The sequence below is a fragment of the Halictus rubicundus genome, chromosome 4 (genome assembly GCF_050948215.1).
Source record: "Halictus rubicundus isolate RS-2024b chromosome 4, iyHalRubi1_principal, whole genome shotgun sequence".
In the NCBI taxonomy this organism is placed as follows: domain Eukaryota; kingdom Metazoa; phylum Arthropoda; class Insecta; order Hymenoptera; family Halictidae; genus Halictus; species Halictus rubicundus.
The window spans coordinates 2,799,175-2,822,285 of NC_135152.1; the positions used below are offsets into that span (position 1 = coordinate 2,799,175).

Here is a 23,111-nt window from a genome sequence, read left to right on the forward strand (position 1 = left end):
TCCGAAGAAACATATATATGTATATACACATTCATCGAAAAAATTTTATTTTCAGAAAACAATGCATCAACAATGTGATTGGATAAACCTAAAAACGTTACGAAATTCTCATTCGCTTGCCGATTTTCATAAAAATATAATCGTTCTCTATACAATAGGACATTCCACTCACTACATATATATGTATATGCATAACATGAAATATAGTTTTCAAAATACAACAACATCATTTGATTCATGGAACATATTTATATACGGTGCGAGTTCGATTCGTGGAAGACTGTTGTTCGTAATAATTTTGCGTGTCGTGTAAATACTGTTCTACATACTGTCTCGTTTGTCGATATGATCGATGCATGGTGCGGAAATTCATTGAGAATATGAGTGCGGAATTGCTGAATATATACTGAATAAAAAAAGAATATGTGATGAATAGGCTCTGTTGATTGACTCTTCGCGGAGATAAAAAAAACACCCCGTCGCGTCGGTGAAATTTTTGGCACTACTGTTGCAAAGTCTCCACGCACTTATCTAGCGTAAAATAATTATTGATCGTACTTTAGTCTCCTCCGATATCGTTCGACTCTTATCTGGTGCCTGTCTGGCGCAGCTCCTCCAGCTGTGAATAAAAATCATTTTAGTTGAATCAGTTTAACCCTTTGCACTCGACTATCCCCTCTAAAGCACCACTACAAGTCACTACACTCTAATCGAAAACAATGCCTACAACATTGCTAAGTGTCTTTGTGTCTTGTGATGCGAGTAAATGCACACCTTTCATGTGGAAATCAAAAAAGAAAATGGTCATTCATAGTAACAAAAATATTCTAGATTGAATGAAATGTCCGAATCCAAACAGCTTTGAGTGCAAAGTAATAATATGAAAATCTAAAGAAGCCTTTAGTCGCGAACCTCTTTCTCCTCGTCGACCTCGTCTTCGTCTTCGTCGTCGGATCCGTGAATCGAAGCAGCCGGAGTAGTGTGTCTCGAAGACGAGGGTGATGGTGGTTCACTGATGGGCCTTGGATAACTGAAACGACCTATGCCACCTTCCGCGTATTCCGAAGCCAGTTCAGGGTAGACTTTCATTAAAGCCTTTAATCTGGCTTGACGATAATACTGCGAGAAAATGAACACGATTTACAACTTCGTCTCGTTGCACGTGGGTCTTAACGATCCAATAATTTCTCTTGGTATGAAAAATAGCTTGGGGTCCAGCGGTATTACACTTCAAATACCTCTGGACCGTTAAGGGTTAACAAATGCAACGAAGCTTACGATGCCAAGGTTCCTCCAGTCGAGAAGATCGCTGAGTCGTTCGGTTCGATTTCTCTGAATGATACGCTGTCGGCGGCTGAGTCGCGCGAAATCGAACATGTAATGAGCCAATTGTTGAACGGTGTTCTCCAAGCCAATGAACCGTCTGTCGACGATGTAGATACCGTAGCTCATTGGATCGGCTATGTGGTCCTCCATAAAGCAACCGAATCCGGACAGATTCGTGGTGATGCTGGGGATACCCATGACGGTACATTCCGCAGGGGTGTAACCCCATGGTTCGTAATAGGACGGAAATACTCCCAAATGGCATCCTCTGACAAACTCTTCGTAATCGAGACCGAACAATGGATTCGTGGGCGAGAGGAACTCTGGATGGAATACTATCTGCAATTTGCGAAACAGACAATGGTAATCGATACGGCCAGCACGTGTATATCGTGTCCGACGTCTAGCCGTGAATAATAGCGTCTCATGTTACCTTCACGCGGTCGTGAACAGTGTTAAACAGATTGCATCTTCTGATCGAGCTCAACACCGGGTCATTCCAATCGTCCACAATGTTGTGCGTGGTAACTGGCGGCAAGCCGTTCCTTTGTAGTGCGTATAAACACCTAGTACGCAGAATTGTGGATTTTATATATTATTTTTAACTCCATTAACACATTTACCGACGACTACTTCATCATTTTTAAAAGTCTATGGTCCATGGCTAAGGAATTTTAAATAGATCTTTCAACAGCAATAGGAATTGAAATCGCAAAACAAATCATTCCCAGTAACGTAATTGAATAATTTCGTTTGAAAATATTACGTAAAACAAAGTTTTAAAACTTCCTTTTGGTACAGCACAAGTATTGACATCACTGATCGGTTAACTAATTTTCGTACCGTTTGATTTTGATAGTGTCTTCTTTCTGTAAAAGATCCTGAGCTTCGGGCATACGTCCCGACAGACATAGCTCGTACATGCGTTTTCCAATCTTTTGTTGAATATCGTTGATCGTGTCTCGCAACGCTTTAGTGACCTTCACACGAAAAAATTAAATCATCGGTAAACACACTCTAATGCGTTATCTTCCGGTTTAAGGTAAAAATCATTCGACTCACGGCATGACCTCGCAACGACTCAACATTGAAGTTATTGGTTCTCGCTGGGAAAATAAGGAAAGCGACCACCGTCATGTCGGGTTTAGACGATTTTAGATAGTGGTTTAATCTGGCCAACGCTTCGATGAATATATCCGCACCCTTGTTTCCGAATTCGTAACGTCCAGCAATGAAGAAGTACAAAGTTTTATCCAGATCGAAGTCGTAATGACTAGAAAGAGACACGATGTAATATTTGCAAAAACCTACTCGTCAGATCTTATTATTCGTACTCACCCGTAAAAGTGTCCCCTAACAAACTCGTGTATCTTTTCTTTGCTGACAGCGTGTAAATTCTGGAATTCGTGCAGCGCGGCGAACTTCTTTACGTTCAATCCATTCGGGGTGATTATGTCGGGTTTTCTTTTTAGTAAATGTTCGGCTTCCAATCCAGTGATGTCCGAAACGGTTGTGAACACGTGGGCCAGATGAGAGGCTGCTCGTTCCATACAGTATCTGTGATAGATCTGGCGTTTCCCAGCTTCCTCGTCTACGTTGAACTAAACGAAAGAAGTCTGCGTGAAAAAATTGCACGCTTACAGGATCACCTGATGATTTTAGATACGATACCTTATCTAAATTGTTGTAAAAGTCAATCTTTCCTGCGCAAAGGTATCTACCAAGAAGCGTAGCGTGCGTAGTGAAAACCGTGGCCACGTCTACGTGTCTGGTTCTCAAGGCGATCAAACCTACCCCCGCTTGCCATTCGTGACAATGAACTACTACGCGGGGTGGAACATCGGAATATCCCTCGGCGGCTTTCCTAAATTACAATTTCGGTTCAATTAAAACAGATCAGACACTACACGATGCGGCGATGCCTACCTGAACTCGGCAATAAATTGGCAGACGAGATAACCGAGGATGACCGCGTCGTTCGCCTCGATATCGAGATGAGGAATACCAAGATTGCAGGTATTCCATAATTCTTGCTTGTACTCATCCAACTTCCAGGCTGCGCTTCCAATGTCGAATAGGATTATTTGCGGGTTTCCATCCACCAGCCAGGTTCCTGTTACCACCTCAACAAGGACTCTTATTTTACAATAATATAGGTGGCATAGGCTCAAAGAAAATGTTTACATTTTAGCTACACTTAAAGCAAGCAGGGTAAAACAAGGAAGAACCACGTGATTCGCCTAATGGGGCAACTGCCCTTGAATTAATTCTGGCCTCGAACTTGGTCTGTAGCCAAATCTTTATTCTTGGCACAGAATAAACAATTTTGTCGCTACCGCATCGACTGATTTGTTTTGAATAATCGAATCGGTTTGCTGTTTGTCTTTGACATTTCTTCCTTGTTACACGTGTTACGTTGTTATTAACACATTTACACCGGGTGACGCATATACGAGCTCTTAGACGCTTCACACTTCTGTCTCAAAATAAATGCACAAAACTATATACATGATTCAAGACACAGCGATTCACGTAATTGATCAATACCGTTTAACAAAGGATGCATTTCTTAAAATTAGACCGAACAACTCGAATCTTTTCTATGAAGATAGAAAAATTATTCTACTAACAACGTGAAAATAATTTTTTACAAATTATCTAGTAGACTAATCCTTCTGGTTTCTTAAAAACTCTCAAGTCCTTTGGTTCAATTTCAAAAAAGTTATTGTGATGGGTACTGATCAATCAGAGAAATGACCCAGTGCAAACATGTGGTCTTTCTATGTTTTCTATGATTACTTTGAATCCCTGATCACGGAGAACTTGAACAGCTAAGTTTAAAGGACTATTGCGTGGAAATTCTGCTTCTTCAACTTCCGTGCGAGCAGAGCTTTCTTTATAAGGGCCGATGAGACAGTATTGATCACCCATTTCCTCAGTCGAGACAAATGCCTTGGAACGTATTACCGTGTATATACCACCAACTGAAAATACAAAGTACACACTGGTTACAATGTTCTTTGTTCCTGTAACAATAGTTCCACAAATTGCATGTATACCTTTGTTGGCTGCCTCCCACGCGACTTCGAAATTCCATCTGTTCTCATGTTGAGCGCTGTACCCACGATCCATAAATTCAGTCAAATCATTACTGCTATCCATACGATAGAATCTTCTCGATGCCCTTTCCCTTGACATTTTGCCGGTTCTTCTTCAATCTATGTTCGTACAGATTTCAATCAATAAATGCCTGTTACAACGGTAATAATGAATAATAATTATACCAAGGAAGCGTCCCTTGTATGTTTAAAATTCTACAATAATTTCTTCCACATTTTAAACTTACACAGTGTGTCTATCCACCCGAAATACACTTCACACTTTTTTTACTCGAATACTTACGGAGTAACAACGGAAAATCAACGCACAAAAATCTACGGAAATTCAAAAGCAAGATCGTAAGTATGATACGAGAACCGATCACTTTGAAATAAATAGGAAAGATCCGGAACAATGTTTCAACGGCACAGTTCGAATCACGGGATCGCAGAGCTTGTCGTTTCACCTTTAAATCGTACTGGTGACCGGGATCGTGCCGTTTCAAGATCAAGATCAAGTTCGATGTGATCGGAATTCGTCGGGAGGTACGTTTCCGTCGCGAATACGAGTCAAGTTCGACGAGGAAATAATGTCGTGCTCTCTCGGCGACGAGCACGTTGCGTCTACGGGTTTATCAAAGGTCAATGACAGCGCCAAAGTATTACCATTTTTATTGGGTTTCGCCGGGTCTGTTGAACCGTGCGACGCTCGACGGGAAAGAGATAAAAAAAAATAGAGACTTACTCGGGACACGCAGAAGAAGACACACTCGACTTTTTGGCGGGAAGAATTCGCTGGTGCGGTTTCGTCCGAGAAAATAACAGGAAAAGTCGTCGAGACAAGGCGAGCCGAAGCGGGTGGAGAGAACGCGCAGAGTTGCGCGAGACCAACCTCTACTGAAGGTCACCACAAACTACGAAAGGTCACAAGGGCCTGAAGTCGGGTTCTCGGCCTACTTTGTACGGCCGACGGACGAGTCTTCGTCGGCCCGCTGATAAACGCATCACACACACGGATTTCTTTCGCAACGACAGATGGCACGAGATATCTCCTCGGGACCGTGTCACCAGTTTTTGGCTCGTGTTCAGCTTCAGCCTTTCCTCATCTGTTCCTCCGTTCCTCCCGATCGACACGCGCGAGCCACGCTCGCCTACGGTCTCTGACGCATGGACACTCATAATGTATTTCGTTACTTTTGCTTTCGCAAAATCCGCTATTATTACAATAAACCCCTTCGGAATCTTATTATCAAGAATTACCACTGGCACCGCGTAACGCGATAGAGGGAACGTAAACAATTCTATGATTGCGGTATAGGGTATCTCATTTAAACAGGTTCGCCTACAGTCAGTCACAGAAATTGTACACTCCTGAAAATTTCGAATATTTTGATTGACAACAAATATCCGTGACCCTGAAATCTCATTGAAGATGACCTTGAGATTCTTCCTACTTTTACATGTACCCTTCGAAATAGCTTAACTTTATTCTTAGAAGCTTTTCCACGCAACAATAAATATTGTATCCTATTTAACAGAGGCATCCTGTACACGAGGTCCTACCGTATTTTTACCTGATCGAGTGTGTAACAAGGGCGTGGTACAATTATTGGATAACGCGACGAACTCTGACATTAACGAAGTGTGCTCAATACGAGAGAAGCTGTGTCGGACATCTACGTCGACCTCGTGTTCAAGGGGTTCCTTTCGAGTAGAAATCTCGGCCCGTGATCACAATAAAATCACGTGTTATTGAGATAGATGTCCGGCAAAGCATTCCCCATTCGAATCAGAAATGTTTTATTTTTAAAAATAGTTGTTCTGGTTTAACTGTCTGCGTAAGGTACTTATTCTACAGTATTACGAATATTTGAATTCGAAGTTGCGTGGAATTATTGCATAATGCTGCAGTGTATAGTATGCGGTAGACATGAGAACGTCGACCGATAAAAGATAAAACGGTTTAACGACGTCGGATCGACGTTTTTTATTTGGATTCTATAACACGGATATAATTAGAATTTATCAGAAATTCGGAGATCGGATCGAACCGGTTGCTATGCCAACTAATGCAGCCGAGATTAGATTTCAGCCATTCCGTTCCTATGATAAACATGTTTTGTAACGTAACAATAGCGTCCCGTAAAAACAGAGGGCTCTTAACCGAGAACGCTTTCTACCACAAGGTGCGCGATCTATTCTTTTACCTTTTCTATGCTTACTCATAAATGCCGTATGCAAAAATCTTCCATGCAAAAAGTTGTATGGTTCTGTTCTATGCTAAAAAGTCGGCATGGTTCTGTTCCATGCTGAAAGTAGACATGGTTCTGTTCCGTGCTAAAAATCAGAGTAGGGGGCAGCACTGTATTAGGAACGCCGAAACCGCGGGCGTGAGTACTCTCTGTACGTAATAAAAATAATTGACATTGTGTGGCATAAAAACGTGGACGACTTGCAATAATGGCGGTAAATATTGTTTATACAAATTATCTTATATATCTTTAATAGCTCAAGCTGCAATTGTCAATGACATCGAGCATAGAATTGCATGAACATGCTTTGTCTGCACCGGTTAACCTATATGCGTTAGATCTACGTGCTTGTTCATCGTGACAATAAATTCCATTTTCACGTTGAATGGTACTTTTACGATAAAAGCATTACGATTAAATTGTAGCATAATTTTTTCTTCGATTTTATTTTTATGTAACAGAAATTTAGCAAGTTGCTATGGTAACCAATCGTTTGATCAATCCTTTCCACAGTACCATGCTAACGTCGATGTTTATTTATTTCAGGCTGTCGCAGCTGCGAAAGTTCAGGAAGTCCGTGAGATCACTAGGATAGAGAGGATCGGTGCTCATTCTCATATTAGGGGTTTAGGCTTGGACGATAGCCTAGAACCACGCCATGTAATTAATTTTCTTCGTGTTCTTTATCTTTAAAAATTCAAGGTTGTTCATGTTCTCACTACTCTAATATAATTGATTAGGTATCTCAGGGTATGGTTGGCCAGCTCATGGCACGTCGGGCAGCCGGCGTTGTCCTGGAGATGATAAAAGATGGGAAGATAGCGGGTCGTGCCATACTACTAGCTGGCCAGCCGGGCACTGGCAAAACTGCTATAGCCATGGCGATGGCTCAAGCCTTAGGCATGGACACTCCTTTCACTTCGATGGCAGGCTCTGAAATTTACTCCTTGGAGATGGGTAAAACGGAAGCTCTGACTCAGGCCATTAGAAAATCTATCGGAGTCAGGATCAAAGAGGAAACGGAGATCATAGAGGGAGAGGTGGTTGAGATCCAAGTGGATAGACCTGCCACTGGTGTTGGCGCTAAAGTCGGCAAATTAACGCTGAAAACGACAGAAATGGAAACGATCTACGATCTGGGGAATAAAATGATCGACAGTTTGATGAAAGAGAAAGTTAGTAATTTGATTAGCAATTACACAGCAGGGTGGTCTCTAATTTTCAATTTCCTCATGCTCCTATATTTCTATAGCTAAGGGCCACTCTATTATACAAGTCTGAATTATTTTCAAGGTGCAAGCTGGGGACGTGATAACGATCGACAAAGCCACCGGGAAGATCAACAGGCTGGGTAGGTCGTTCACCAGAGCTCGCGATTACGATGCGACCGGCTCTCAGACACGATTCGTGCAGTGTCCCGAAGGTGAGCTGCAGAAACGCAAGGAGGTAGTGCACACGGTGACGCTGCATGAGGTCGACGTGATAAATAGCAGGACTCATGGGTTCCTGGCATTGTTTTCTGGGGACACCGGAGAGATCAAGTCGGAGGTGCGAGATCAAATAAACGCAAAGGTCGCCGAATGGCGGGAGGAGGGAAAAGCGGAGATCGTCCCAGGCGTTCTGTTCATCGACGAGGTCCACATGCTGGACATCGAGTGCTTCTCGTTTCTCAACCGGGCGTTGGAGAACGAAATGGCACCTGTTGTCATCATGGCCACGAATAGAGGTACATGTTGGGTCACCCCATAAGTTAACATACTTGCGGTAAAGTACAGAGCCTCTTGCTAAAATAGAGACGATTAATTTCTGGATTTTATAGGGATCACGAGAATCAGAGGAACGAACTACAGAAGCCCTCACGGTATTCCCATCGATCTCCTGGACCGCATGATCATCGTCCCAACGACTCCGTACCAGGAGAAAGAGCTGAAGGAGATTTTGAAGATCAGGTGCGAGGAGGAGGATTGCGAGATGGCCGACGACGCCTTGACGGTGTTGACGAGAATAGCGCTGGAAACGTCGCTCAGATACGCGATTCAATTGATAACTACAGCCTCCCTCGTTAGCCGACGAAGGAAGAGCACCGAAGTAAGCAGAAAACTTTGTAATCGAATTTTCCTCGCTATTCCAACATAAAATTCTAATTAAGAGTTTGCTCGCCAGGTGAACATCGAAGATGTGAAGCGCGTGTACTCGCTGTTCCTCGATGAAAACAGATCTGCACAGTTTCTCAAAGAATACCAAGACGACTTCATGTTTAACGAAATACGTAAGTAGATTCGCGAACGCGTCAGGAATCTGCATTTTCTAATCTTGTGTCTTTTGTTTTTCCAGCGGAAGAGGCCATGGAGATAGCGTAACGATAGATAGGTAAATAAATGACTCGTTCTTATTCCTGATACCAATGTTCAATAAACGTTCGTAATTTTTGATTAAACGATTCCATATGATGTATCCCCGATGCATCGCGATCATGTGAGGCGAATGTTAGGCGAATGCGATTTCGAGAACGATGCTATATATTTCGAATTAAATACAATGAAAACTTAACAGAATAACTCGCCTGCATCCCGATGATTGTAGTTCGCTAATTTATACTTTACAGTCGCTAAACGATTGGCGCGACGGTGCTCGTAGTTAATCGACGTTGATCGGATAACAGAGAGGTATATGTAAAAAAGTTTTTGGTGTAAAGTTTGCCGGTAACACACGCGACTTTCGAAGAAAATCCGTACGAGATGACTTACGATCTATGGAAATGCTCTCTCTGCATTCTCTCTATCTCTCTCTCATTCTTCCATTCGTGCATAACACAGCGTAATGCTAATAAATTTACAACAACGTCTCGTCCATGATAGGTCTTCGCTGACGGAAGAGCTACTTGTCGTTTGATTTGCGCGCGTTCTATCCACCCCGATTTTATGTTTTCTTTTCCTGTCCCTTTTTTTCTGGAAATTAAAACGTTGCATGAGACGGATTCTCTTACCGGCTTAATTAATGGCAACTTGAATTTTAAAAATATTCAAATCGTTATCGACTTACTTGTGATCAGTTTCACGGCACCCTCCGGCTTGAACGAGGATTGAGCCTTTTTATCCTTTGAGAGAACTCCGAGGTTGTATACTACCTTGTAAACTGGAATGGGTATCACCGTAGACGAGACTGGCACCATCACTGAAACACAAATAATATCGATTTCAATATGGTCAGAAAATTTTTAACAATTTCACTGAATTCGTTTCTTTTTCTCTCGTCAGACTCCGAACGCTTGCATGTAACTTGGACACATAGTAGTTTAGACCACACATTACGTATTCGTTCCGGCAGCGACGCATTGAACGAGTAGAAGTTGGGAGCGCAGACGCGGCGAGGTTTCTCGGCGAGACGATGATCCTCGATGCTCCGTCTTACGCTCGGGTAAATTTAAGCATCGTAAAACAATGGACCGTGCACGATGCTTTCCGCGTAGATTTTCCGGGGGACATTATTCGAAACGCGACGATACATCGCTATCAAACGTTCACCCGCGCACCAGAATTAACCAGAAATATTTGCTTATCGCTCTTAATCGAATATCGATCCATTAAACAGATGGTGTCGACGTCCGCTGGTTGTTTAATTATTGGCTCTTGATGGGCCGTTGCTAGTCCGGTGAAAATCGGGCCGCGTACCAGAGTCTCTCTCTCTCTCTCTCTCTCTCTCTCTTTCTCGCTCTGTTATTCCGAACACCGCAGCGTGCCGACGTCTCGATTCAATCGACGAGATTCCACGGATAACGATTGACCGGTCGCGAGACTGTCACTTTGTAACCGAAACACACCGAAGGAAATACATCGACCAGTGTCCCCGTCGATCCCCGATGAATAAAAGAGTACGAGATATTCCGTGTTTGCAGTTTTACACGCGAGCCAAACGATATTTGATCGGTCGTCGCTATGCTTTTATTCTTTCGGATCGGATACAGGATCTGCGTGCGGCGCGCTCGTCAATGGGACCGTATCAAAACTTGAATGAAAACTTCAATGTACCGCGTAACCCACGCTAATCTCCTGCTGTGCGCAGAAACTGCAATTTCGCGCGCACGTACACCTCCGGCAGAGATCGTTCGATCAAACGGATCGAGCGTCCGTTGTTCCATTGGGTTGGCAACTAAGTGATTGCGTATTTTAAATCAGAAGGAAAATTCAAAATTTTTGCTTAAAAATATAACTTTATTCAGTTAGGTATTGTCCGTTTTTGCCGATGACCTTTTGCCATCTTTCAGGCAGTGTCATAATTCCACGTTCATAAAACTTCTGATTTTTGCCAGCAAAAAACTGAATTAAATGTGATTTTACATCATCAGTCAAAAAATCACTTAGTTGCCAACCCAATATAAAATACTTTTATCCGTTGTTTTGCGTTGCGAAGTCTCTTCAGTCTGTTCAGGAATACTAAAGGTGGTCATAATGGCGCGTGTAATGATGCAACGATGGAGGACATTTTTCCAAGAATCTTATACCTTCAGGTATTCCACGATCGAGTTCACGATTTTAATTGAAATCTTTTCGTGTCACACTGAGCGTACAGCGTAATCGTTAAAACAGTCTTCCTACGTCGGTCTTTTAATTTTCTAACATTTCATTACGCGCGAGCTGTAATATCAACGTTGAACGATCTTTTTGTTTAACCAGCGAAATTGTTCGATGTCGTTATCGTCGCGCGCGTGCAGCGGCTTCGTCGGAGAAACGTTCGATGTTTAACCCTTAGCGCTCCGTTGGCTCCGCTACGGAGCCAAATGTTTTTAGCATACGTTATCGTCGGCGTTAGCAATTGTTATCTGTAGTTAAAACGTGCTAAGTCTGTACCATTACGATTAAACCATATTTTGACCTTTTCTATGGTCAGCAACATGGAGAAAAATAAATATTATGATGAGAATTTAGAGCTGAGTGATACTGAAGACGTATTTGATTTTGAAGAGTTAAGGGATTGTATACAGTCAGGAGGCCCCAAAAAAAGCGATTTTTTAAGAATTTTTCCTGAGAAGACTTTTACATTTATTAATGTAAAAATTTGTACACATATTATGGTAACTTTTAACTGTATTTTAACATTTTTTATTTGTAAAAATAATAATTTTGAAAGCTGCTACAGCTGATCACCAGGAGCTCCTCTCGCCTTGCGGTGACCACGATATCTCTGGACAGGATCACCTGAAATGAAAAAACCAAACGGATTTCGTCAAAGTAATGTATAATCTTGTAATTAATCGAAGGTTTTTTCTCACCGATGAATATTTCATTTTATAAACAATTTAAGGCCAAAATTTTGGTGAAAAATCGATTTTTTTTTTGAGAAGCCGCCATTTTGTAAAAAAATTTTATTTTGCTTATTCCTTCGATTAATTACAAGATTGTACATTACTTTAACGAAATCCGTTTGGTTTTTTCATTTTAGATGATCCAGTCCAGAGATATCGTGGTCACCGCAAAGCGCCTTTTTTGAGAGCTCTTGGAGATCAGCAATAGCAGCTTTCAAAATTATTATTTTCACAAATAAAAAATGTTAAAATACAGTTAAAAGTTACCATAATCTGTGTACAAATTTTTACAGTAATAAATGTAAAAGTCTTCTCAGGAAAAATTCTTAAAATATCGCTTTTTTGGGCCTCCTGACTGTATATAACCCCTTAAAAGACATTGTGGAAGACAATGTTGGTTATGATTCTGACATTTCAAGTAGTAGTAGCGAAATTATACTACCAAAGAGCGAAGAATGAGAATTATTGAAAGTGAAAGCGAAGATTCGTTACAAGACAGATGAATGGCGTGATGTTACGGAAGGATTACATATTCCAGATAGAATACCTTTTAGTTCATTGCCACAGGTCATTGGACCACAAGTTCCTACAAATATTGAACAGCCGATACAATATTTTCAATTATTTTTCACGGACGAATTGGTAAATGAAATTATAAAAGAAACCAACAGTTACGCAGAAAATGTTCTAAACTTGAAAGAAATATCTAGTAACTCTATTTGGCAAAAATGTGCCGGAGTTGCTGGTAGGCGGTACTCGAGAAACGCGCGGAGCTCTAAGGGTTAAAAACGGTTCGCGCGGCGGAAACCGCACGCACGCGAGGCGACGCATTCGACGTGCGGATGCACGCGATTGGGAACAGTGGATTCGAACGGTTCGGTTGACACGCGATACGGCCGCACCGGTTGCGTAATATTGCGTCGAAAACGCGCGAACGGCGAAGCGGCCCGGTGGAAATCGCGAATTAAATGCGCCACGCGAGGTCGCGAGGTGTGCACCGAGAGGAATTATCCTCGGCGGAAAATCGAAAGGTCGAGGCTCGTGCACGAAGAGCCCGAGAGCGTGGCACGTTTCCGAACGCGCTGACATTCCGTCAACTGGAATGCCCCTTCGAAACGCTATCGAGAGTTGGTATTTACTCGGATTAATTATCATACCGGCTGGTAAATCGGGCAACCGACGCGACGCACCCTGGAATGTACACTGCTGGCCAAGAGTTTCCAATCGCTCGCCAATTCGAACCGATATCACGATCTAACGTGATTTCTGCGAAAGCTCCCTCGAACGCGTTTGCTAACTTCCACGCAGAGACAATCTTATTTCCAGTCTGAAGGGTTTCGAAGATACAGAGTTTTTACCGTCTTAGATTTTACAGACGGATTTTTGTTATAAATGTGTAAAGTCTGTAGTTTGTAAGTTTGCGCCCTCGTTTGTGGTTACTCCGTTTTTCTCGAATATCCAATTTGGTGGCCCCAGTTCGAATTCTCGTTAGGAGTCAGTTGCGCGGTTCTGGCGACTGACTCTTGGACGAAATCTGACTCTTAGAAAATATCTTTCTCCAATACAATGTTGCACGTAGCTCGAGAGATGGCTCTCGAGCTTCGCCCCTCTACCGCGGTGGCGTGGGTAGTTCCACTGACTCCAAATCGTAAGGTTGGCACTGACTCGTAACGAGAATTCACTGTATAGCTTGCCTTTCGAAAGAAGGTAAACAACACTTGTGCATTCTTAGTTCTGTTACCCATGTACGTACATATGTACGTGTATGCTACGAGCTGATAATGATTGGATCGAAATGGACAACTTCCTTCAAAAAATATAATGTGACAAACACAATAAAAATTTCAAAGGGGTAGTTTGAGATCTCGTCGATTCGGCGCGCATTTGATGCATTTCGCTTAAGAGAAGCTTTGTTTGCACCGAAAGCGACTCGAAACCGTCGCTGCGTATCGGCGGGCGATCGCGAGTGGTATTTTGCAAAGCAGAAAGGGTGCTCGTAAGAATTGACACGAGTATCAGTCGGGCGTCGTTGCGTTCCCGTGTCGCGGCGAAGTCGAGCAACACGGGTAAATCCTTTCGAATCGCATGCTCGCGTGCACGACTGCACTTTGTGCAACAACACTTTGCTGCAACCGTCCCCGCGGCCTCTGCCTGGTTCCCCTTCTTTTGTTTTCTCTCTGTCTCTACCGTGCCTCCCCACATCGGCGAGGCGAGGAATCGTAACGACAGAGCCAAGGACAACCCCGCCCTCGAACTTCTTCCGTTTATATCCTCCGGTGGACCGTTCTCGCGTGGGCGTCCTCACAACGATTTACGGATTCGCTTTTCCGGACCCCGAGCATCGCGGTCGAATAACAGATTAAGGCAGAAGTTATGGACGGACAAAGTTGCAGAGTCCAGTCGGACGGGTTCAACCTCCGGCTGGCGAACCTGAGAATTATGAATGGGCTCTGCCACCTGGAATTGCAAGTACGGTACCAGTATCGCGACATCGATCGACTCTAATAATACCGTCGCACAGATTGCCACGGCGGATTTGCCCGAAATCATGCACGTTATTACCGGACTTCCGCTTTTAATGCATCTGCAGCAAAAATAGCCGAGTCCAATTTTAAGCATTTCTCACGACTTTGCGAGGGTGGTCTGAAAAGTTTCCGACCTAACAAAGATATAAGGCATTTTTTCCTCAGAATTATTTTTATTTCTCTACATAGACTCCTTGTAAGTCTATACACTTGTCCCAGCGATGCTCCCATCTCTCCAGCCCGTCCAAATAGTACTTGCCGCCTTTCTCTGCAAAATAGCTATTTACAAAGGTGATGGCTTCCTCATTTGATGAAAATCTCTGTCCTCCGAGTGCAAACTTTTAACTTGGGGAACAAAAAGAAGTCGCTTGGAGCTAGATCTGGTGAGTAAGGTGGGTAATCAAGCAGTTCAAACCGTAATTCGTAGATTTTTCCCATGGCAATCGTTGAGGTGTGACGGCGCATTGTCTTGGTGGAATAAGATTTTTTTTCTGCAAATGTGGCCTTTCTCCGCAATTTCTGCCTTCAGCCTGTCAAGTAATGATGCGTAGTATGCTCCTGTAATGGTTTTCCCTTTTCGAAGATAATCGATAAAGATAACTCCACTACTGTCCCAGAAAACAGTCGCCATCACTTTCCCAGCCGATGGAACAGCCTTTGCCTTTTTTGGCGCCGATTCCCCATAAGCAGTCCACTGTTTTGACTGCATTTTTGATTCGGGAGTGTAATGGTGTATCCAAGTTTCATCAACAGTAATTAGCCGGCGCCAAAACTTTGATTTATTGGCCTAAATTGCGCCAAAAGAGCGATCGAAATGTTCATTCAAACACGTTTCTGAGCCAACGCGAGCAAACGCGGCACCCAACGCGCAGACAGCTTTCTCATGCCTAAATCTTCATTCAATATGTGACAAACACGTTCTTTGGATATATTCATGGCCTCTTCTATCTCTCTAACTTTAATTCGACGGTTGTCTAGCACCATTTGGTGAATTTTAACGATGTTATCGTCACTGGTTGCAGTTTTTGGGCGTCCCGAACTTTCATCGTCACCCAAGCTGGTACGGCCACGTTTGAATTCAGCTGCCCAAAATTTCACGGTGGTAAATGATGGTGCAGAGTTCCCGTATACAGCGTCTAACTCTTCTTTGATTTGCGTAGGCGTATTGCCTTTCAAAAATAAATATTTAATCACAGCTCGATACTCGAGTTTCTCCATTTTCACAAAAACACTCACAGCAACTTACTCAAACGACTGTTAAACAATAACTGAGCGTCCGAAATGGCTGAAATTTTGGTGAGTACCTGTCAAAGCATGCACAAACACGCTCCAGTACTTTTGTCGACGAATACTGCCATCTTCATGTTGAGGTCGGAAACTTTTCAGTCCACCCTCGTATAAAACCACTAAAAACAGAAATAAATTCCTATTTCAATTTTTACTTTGCATAAAGACCCATAGTCCAGTGTTTCCAATTATCAGGTAAATCGTTAGCTCTTTAACCTCTTGCATCAAGATTTAATTTCGATTTTTCGTAGGAAGATGCAACATTTAATTTCACTTGAACGACGGAAAGTGAGTTCACTCCGTCGGTTCTAGGTTTATTACGTTTGTAATATGGAAAATTATGAATTGCAAAGGGCGGCTATCTTCGCTGAACCGAGAGCGGTAATGGGAGAATGTTATCGTCTGAATAGCAGCTAATTATGATTAATGGGAACCGGCTGTGCCGTCTAGGACGAGGTTAATCTACCTTTCGAATTCTTCGCCGGAATGTGAATACCTCGCGCCCCTGCATTACCGATAATCGAGCCTCTCGATGTTATTAAGAAGCCGATAACTCGATACCGCTAATGACCCAGTAGCTTCGACGTTGCCAGTGACCCGATAACTCAATTTTCTTAACAAACTAATCGCTCTTGGAGGCCTCGCAGCGGTCCAAGGTTTCCACTTGGGCGCAACCGAAACGCATCCGTTCTATCGGTGTCTTGTCAACGATCGTCGCTAGACCACTTCGTCATTCCCGTCTTGTTCCATAGCAACCGGTACCGATTTCGAACCAGTTTAGAATATTAATGACCGGAAGCCTCGTGAATTAAATTAAATCAAGCTTTGTCGATTAGGAAAAATAGTTACCTAGCAATCGCGAGACTGCTGTCTAATGCTTATTCACGTTTATCTTCTACTTGTGTGCAGGCAATCGAGAAGAGTCGGATGCGAGTCAGTTAACGTTGGACGACTGGCTTTTCAATTTTTGGGGAACTAAGAAAAATTTGATAGAGCAGTTTCCCAAAGATTTTCCGATCCCAGAGAGAAAGAGGGAGCAGGCAGATACGAGGCGAGCCGAGGCTACGATATTCGTTCGTGTTAGCAGCCTCGCTATAATCGAAGCCCACGCTGTGCGCGCGAACTGACGTCATCTTCCCGTTATTCCCACCTGTCAAACGTCGCCTCAAGGAAATTTGGACGATCCGAGATCGCTCTTTATTTGGCGAAGCAAGTCCGAGTCCTCGTCATGCTGGCGCTACCGCTTGCACCGTACACCCCGCGAAAAAACTGTCGGAACGCTTGGCTTTCTTCGAGCTAGCACATTGCTGCGATCCAGATCGTTTTATATTAAAAACCTTTGTGGTTTACCGTTCGAGAGGAGTGCCGATAAACGATTAAAATCGTAAACAAAAAGCTACGAGGACTGGAGATCGATCTGCAATTTTTATTGCGAGAATGGAGTGCGATTTTTCGGTGTCTCTAGTCGGCTTCGATGACGGAAGTTTTAGAGAGAATTACGTTTTATGATTAGGGTCTTGCGAGTAGTGCACCTGGGCATGTAAAATATCAAGAAAAACAACAACATTGCTATTTCATGTTACGCAAGTGTACATGTTCCGCGGAACTAAAAGATGTTCAATTACAGACGGATTTTAAAAAGGAAGTACGGTACGGTACGGTAATATGGCTGAAGCGTCTGGTAACTAGGGCACGAAAATTGGTTAGCACAATTTCTTGCGTCCGGATTGAAAGTTAGTTAATATTCAATTTACCTTTAACGAAATTGTCCGGAAAAATATGACGGTGCAAAAAGAAAAGGTTGGCAATCAATCGTTTATCACAAATAATAAATTACGGAATACCTTCAAATGAACAAAAAACTTCCAAGTCGTCAGCGAATATCCGGTAACCCGTACCCTTTACCTTATAGGATCTCGGAACTGTATTGTAATCTATTTATTGGCTCCTCGTCTCGCGTTACTCATTTTGTAATTGAGTAACAAGACAAACAAGTTCCGAGCAACGCCCAGTGCTCCGCAAGAATTAGTCACCGGCACTTGCTATAACTGTTTTGTCACTGGATATAACTGTTTACCTCCGGTCGAGAAAGTCTCATAATCCTTATCGGCTTTGCAATTTGCTTTCCAGAAAAATCGGAATTACTATGCTAAAGTCCCTCGAACTCGGGGACTGCGCTCGTGTACGAAGACTGCGCGCGATTATACATCGACAACGATTGAAACGTAGCTGTTAATGCGGACACACGAGAGCTAGCTTCTATGATTGTTAATTAATTAACGCATCGGGATTGCCTGGTAATTGCAGGTCAACGATTATTCATGGTTACGGGAGTCGGTTATCGAATCAACCGATTTTAATGGCCCTTCGACAATTTGCGATCAAATTACATTTTCCTCGATAAACAGGCTCGACACTGTCGAAGCATATTAACACTCAGGTATAATCCACAGCGATACACGAGAGTTCCGCGTTCCATGGGAAAAAGGGGCGATGTTGGTTTATCGAATTTTGAGTTTAACACGTTCCCGTATGCATCTGTGCATGCTTTTTATCCTTGTCTCTGTTGTACCGGGAATGGGAATTTGTTCAAGTGTACAGTAGCTGGAAAAATACTGAGAGAATTATATTAGGACCTTGAATAAGTTCTCGCTGTTTCTTCAAAAATGGCAATAGCAGTACCCCGTTCGTGGAATTTCGAATGGTAACACACATGCAAGGTAGTAGTGTATCTAACCTTAAATTTCAGTGTATGGTAGTTCACTTTAGTGTAAACAAAGCAATTTTTTCTTAGTTCTGAAAATGTCTACTTTTGTGCCAAATAAAGTGTATTTGCGGGGAATTTTATTGCACTACTTTATTCAAAAGAAATCTGCAGCTGAAGCACATAGAATTCTTGTTGAGACTTATGGGGACAATGCTTTGTCGGATACGACATGCAGAGACTGGTTTCGACGCTTCAAAAATAATGATTTTGAACTTGAGGATAAAGAACGTTCTGGCGCACCGAAAAAATTTGAAGACGAAAAGTTGGAGGAATTACTCGATCAAGACCGATGTCAGACGCTAGCAGAACTTGGAAAAACATTACAAGTAGATGAGTCAACTGTTTCAGAATGTTTAAAAGTTTTAGGAATGATCCAGAAGCAAGAACATTGGGTACCGTATGAATTGAAGCCGAGAGACGTCGAACGGCGTTTTCTCACGTGTGAACTACTGCTTCAACGGCAGAAAAAAAAATGTTTTTTGCACCGCATCGTGACTGGCGATGAAAAGTGGATACACTACGATAATCCAAAGCGTAGAAAATCGTGGGGTAAGCCCGGCCATGCATCAACATAGTCTGCAAAACCAAATATCCATGGTTCGAAGCTTCTTCTCTGTATTTGGTGGGATCAGCAGGGTGTAATTTATTATGAGCTGCTCAAACCGAATGAGACTATCACGGGGGAGCGCTATCGACTTCAATTGATGCGTTTAAGTCGAGCCTTAAAAGAAAAACGGCCGCTATACGAGCAGAGACACGTCAAAGTGATTTTGCTACATGACAACGCTCGGCCTCGTGTTGCAAAACAAGTGAAAACCTACCTGGAAACGCTTCAATGGGAAGTTCTACCCCACCCGCCGTATTCACCTGACATAGCCCCTTCTGATTTTCACCTATTCCGTTCGATGGCACATGGCCTAGCTGACCAGCGCTTTCATTCTTATGAAGAAGCTAAAAAATGGATCGATTCTTGGATAGCCTCAAAAGACATGTCGTTTTTCCGACGCGGAATTCATATACTGCCAGAAAGATGGGAGAAAGTGGTCGTTACTGATGGGCAATACTTTGAATGAAATGTTTTTGTTCCTTATAATTTAAATAAAGCTTTTATTTTGTAAAAGAAACAGCGAGAACTTATTCAAGGTCCTAATAGCTAAAAATAAATTTTTGTTATCTGAGAATGCTGAGTTTTGGCGTACCCTCTTTGCCCCATGGACATCGTAATAATATGCAGATCGAGGGCATATAAAATTTATGAATTTCCCAGCGACTGTATTTTCACTTTTCCCGACAAGGATGAAAATTCGCGGAGCTGATCTCTATCGTAGTATCGATCACGGTGAAAGTTTTTCTGCGTGGATCCACGCGCGACCAAGACCTCGATCTCACCTCCAGCGAGTGCGGAGAAAGAGAAAGAGAAACTGAAACTTTCGATTCTTTTAAAGACGCTGCTCCTTCCAGCTCGTTATCACGATTAAAGGTTCGCGCGTGCGCGCTCGTAACAGCAGACCGCGATTTCAGTAAAAAAACGCGCAAACGATGGATCCGCGAGAAGCGAGCGAAGCGAAGAAACACCTTTGGATAGCGTTGCGTCAACGCTGACCCGTTAATCCGAATGATCGAGCGCGCTCGTCGATCGCGATCGCTCGTATCTCTCCGGATCCATCTGTTTTTCTTTATTCGCTCGACCGATCCCCGATTGCGTCATAATGGCATGCACGTGGCAGCACGTTAATTACACAGATGACTCACTTATCTATTAAATAAACAGGCATCCTGCTAAAAATGGTGGCGTCGTCGGTATTTATAGATATACCTAGCACAGAAGCTCCGTAATAAGAGCTGAGAGATGTACGTGTACCGCGGATGGGAAAAGAATGCGACGGAATAATATTTTTTACAGCGAAACAAGTGGAGGGGAGAGATAGAGAAAGAGAGAAAGAGAACAGAAACTGCCTAGATTAATGCTACAGTGCCTTATAAGCTCTGATTCTGGAGGTGGAAGCGGATTCGGAGAATACTCCTGAGAAATTAGCTGTGCGCGACATGCACCGGGTGTCCTAACAATCGCGGTGCACCACGGGACATCTGAAAGTGCGAAACCGTGACCTTCGAAGTGCGAAGTTTCGTTTCAGGGAAAGTCGAATTCAAAAGAAATTGCATTCGTTTGACGCGTACTCGATCGTTTAAATGAAATCGACCGATTCCGGTCCACGATCGTTCTCTCTCCAATTACGAATGCTCGAGTATCGAACGAACAATAATTTCGAGAGGAAGTTGTTGTTTGACACTGGCTCGCCGGTTACTCGGTGCCACCCCGTATTTTCATTTCGACGAGAAAGCCTCGAATAAAAGGCATCTCGTGTACACGCCGCGAAAAAAAACCCGGGGAAAACAAGAGGACGCCCGTCCGCGGTGCATCCGACGGGACACGGGAACCATTGTCTCCCTCCTCGGAACGGGCAAATGTAATAAACCGAAAGTAGAACGAAACACGGACCGTGAATAATTGGCTTCGATGGCCATCTCCGCGGTTTGTTGGCGCGTCGCGTCGCGTCGCGAAGCGTAAACGGGCAACGCGGACGCTCAAGATTATGCTAAAAGGCTGCGCTTCGTGAAAAATTGATGCACGCGTTGACACAGTTTCGCGTGAGCACCGGGAAACGGAATTTTTCGCGTGCGAGAGAGAGAGATAGCTCGCGGCGAGATTGCACAATGTGGACTCGGCGAGAGAAATGTTTAAAAAATATCGCACGTAACGACGCGTGGAAATTCGTGCGCGAGCGGGAGAGCGCACGGCGACCGAGTTTTCGTCGAGACCGCGCACTTCAGAAATCGTCGGTCGCGAACGCGATAATTAAAGAAAAAATGATGGATGCCGCGCGGACATGTGACGAATGATTCTTCTCTAGCTTCAATTGGACAAAATATTAATGTCAAGTGGCACGGTGTAGCTTAACGCATTGCCTACCGGCGAATATTTTATAATTATTCGAAGTTTGTGGATCTACGGTTAACCCTTAGCACTCGAATGGCGACTGTAAGGCGCCACTAAAAATTGTTATCATTATTCAAAATATTGTTTACATTAATACATTTGTTTGTATTTAATAAGGTACTAAACGTTTCAATACTGTACGAGTAAATTGCACCATTCCCGTATGTATAACATGAAAAAATATATATAGAAGGAAAATATTCTAGGTCGGAAGAAATGTTTCGTTTCAGAGTTAAAATGGCTTCGAGTGCGAAGGGTTAAAGCCTTTTTAATAGATCCTTCAACAGCAACATCAATTTCAATCGTGAACCAGCGAGTCACCCCCAATAACTCCATCTAATAATTTCCTTTCGGATTATAATGTCGAAGAAGATGTTTAAGCTTGTCTTTCGATACAGTACAATTATTGAAAATCCCATGAACAGGCTTCCGGTAAGTAAAGCGTTAAAATCTAGTTGTAGACAGAAATAATCGTATCGCGAAGGTGTAAAAGGTTCATGGAATGCCGGCGGAAAAAATAGAAAATTGTGACTGTACAGTGAATGATACAAGATAATAATAAATATACAACGAACGAGCAGTTGAAGAACATTTTCTGGCAGACGATGTGCTTGTATTACTCTGATTAGCGAGTAAACTACATTGCTAGATCCTACGAATCGATCATCGCAGGCTGTCTTTTGTAGTCTCGGATGAAATGAATGTTTCGTGCGACGTATAAAGCTGTTGAAACGTGGACCTGAATAGACTCACCCGGCTCGAACACGTTGTCCTGATTCCGTTTGTAGATGGTCGGCTTCGCGTGCGCGATCGCGATCATCGCGAGGAACAGGACCAGCAGGATCCTCGCGAATCGAGACATCGTTCGGCAGTGGACAAATCGGTTCGCGGATCGTTTTCACAGGGGACACGAGACCGCTCGGAGGAGGATACGCTTCGCGACAGCGGTTGTCTTGACGATGTTTGGACCGGCACTACGCGCAGCTAAGACCAAAGAGGTGAAAACACTTGCCACGAGTGGGGAAAGCCGTGGATAAACAACGGATTTGCCGCTCTCCGCCGCCTCGGACCTTCGGATATCCAGCGCGGACGCGCGAGACCCGATCGAGAAACGTCCCCGACTTTTCCAAATTATCCCTTCATCTTCCAACCCCGAATTTTATCCTCCTCAACTCTGACCCTCGTAAAAATCCTCGCAGAAGATCGTACGATCTTTTACTGCCACCTGTTATGCAATACTCGACCATCCTGTTCCCACTACTTCGCTTCAAGTTTCTCTTTTCGAAACACCGAGATACGGTCTTGAAAATTTTTCAGTTGGCTGCCATGTTGAAATTATTCAGGAGAGATTTTCGGAGATACTTTCTCCAGGCGATGGTATGTTCTTTTAATTGCTCTGGATGGAATAGATATCGGACATTCGGATTATCGAATATAAAATAATCGGGGCAGGAAAAAGAGACTGCTGTGATTGCGGAAAAATCGTTCGCTTCAGACTCGTTTTCATGTTTAACCCCTTGACATACAAATGAAATGCGCGTCGACGCATCCGTAGG

The 23,111-nt window shown here is 43.3% G+C and overlaps 3 protein-coding genes across 9 annotated transcripts; 1 reads left to right on the forward strand and 2 right to left on the reverse strand.

The window, feature by feature from the left end:
* Positions 1-24: 24 nt before the first annotated feature.
* Positions 25-5,643, reverse strand: Glys (glycogen [starch] synthase). 5 transcript variants are annotated; one of them, XM_076786287.1, is made up of 12 exons: positions 5,170-5,636; positions 4,386-4,576; positions 4,126-4,310; positions 3,253-3,449; positions 2,998-3,190; positions 2,665-2,927; positions 2,389-2,599; positions 2,170-2,306; positions 1,760-1,892; positions 1,279-1,665; positions 913-1,119; positions 25-619 (listed from the first exon to the last, which is right to left on the reverse strand). In XM_076786287.1, exons 2-12 carry the CDS (start codon positions 4,522-4,524, stop codon positions 587-589), a joined length of 2,085 nt encoding a protein of 694 aa, XP_076642402.1. In that variant the 5' UTR covers positions 4,525-4,576; positions 5,170-5,636; the 3' UTR covers positions 25-586. The 5 variants fall into 5 exon arrangements, with proteins under 5 accessions (XP_076642402.1, XP_076642400.1, XP_076642401.1 ...); XM_076786285.1 differs by having other exon boundaries at positions 4,386-4,544; positions 5,170-5,632; XM_076786286.1 differs by lacking the exon at positions 5,170-5,636 and adding an exon at positions 4,673-5,001.
* Positions 5,644-6,779: 1,136 nt separating this feature from the next.
* Positions 6,780-17,393, forward strand: Rept (RuvB-like helicase 2 rept). Of its 3 annotated transcripts, none has more exons than XM_076786301.1 (8): positions 6,780-6,890; positions 7,223-7,336; positions 7,417-7,851; positions 7,970-8,402; positions 8,496-8,764; positions 8,840-8,945; positions 9,011-9,046; positions 16,700-17,393. In XM_076786301.1, the coding sequence occupies exons 1-7, from the start codon at positions 6,885-6,887 to the stop codon at positions 9,034-9,036; spliced, it is 1,389 nt and encodes a 462-aa protein (XP_076642416.1). In that variant the 5' UTR covers positions 6,780-6,884; the 3' UTR covers positions 9,037-9,046; positions 16,700-17,393. The 3 variants fall into 3 exon arrangements, with proteins under 3 accessions (XP_076642416.1, XP_076642415.1, XP_076642414.1); XM_076786300.1 differs by lacking the exon at positions 16,700-17,393 and adding an exon at positions 9,282-9,504; XM_076786299.1 differs by lacking the exon at positions 16,700-17,393 and having other exon boundaries at positions 9,011-9,430.
* On the reverse strand, positions 9,564-22,864 carry LOC143353179 (uncharacterized). The gene is made up of 3 exons (XM_076786303.1): positions 22,309-22,864; positions 9,719-9,850; positions 9,564-9,624 (listed from the first exon to the last, which is right to left on the reverse strand). Exons 1-3 carry the CDS (start codon positions 22,415-22,417, stop codon positions 9,596-9,598), a joined length of 270 nt encoding a protein of 89 aa, XP_076642418.1. The 5' UTR covers positions 22,418-22,864; the 3' UTR covers positions 9,564-9,595.
* Between the last annotated feature and the right edge of the window lie 247 nt (positions 22,865-23,111).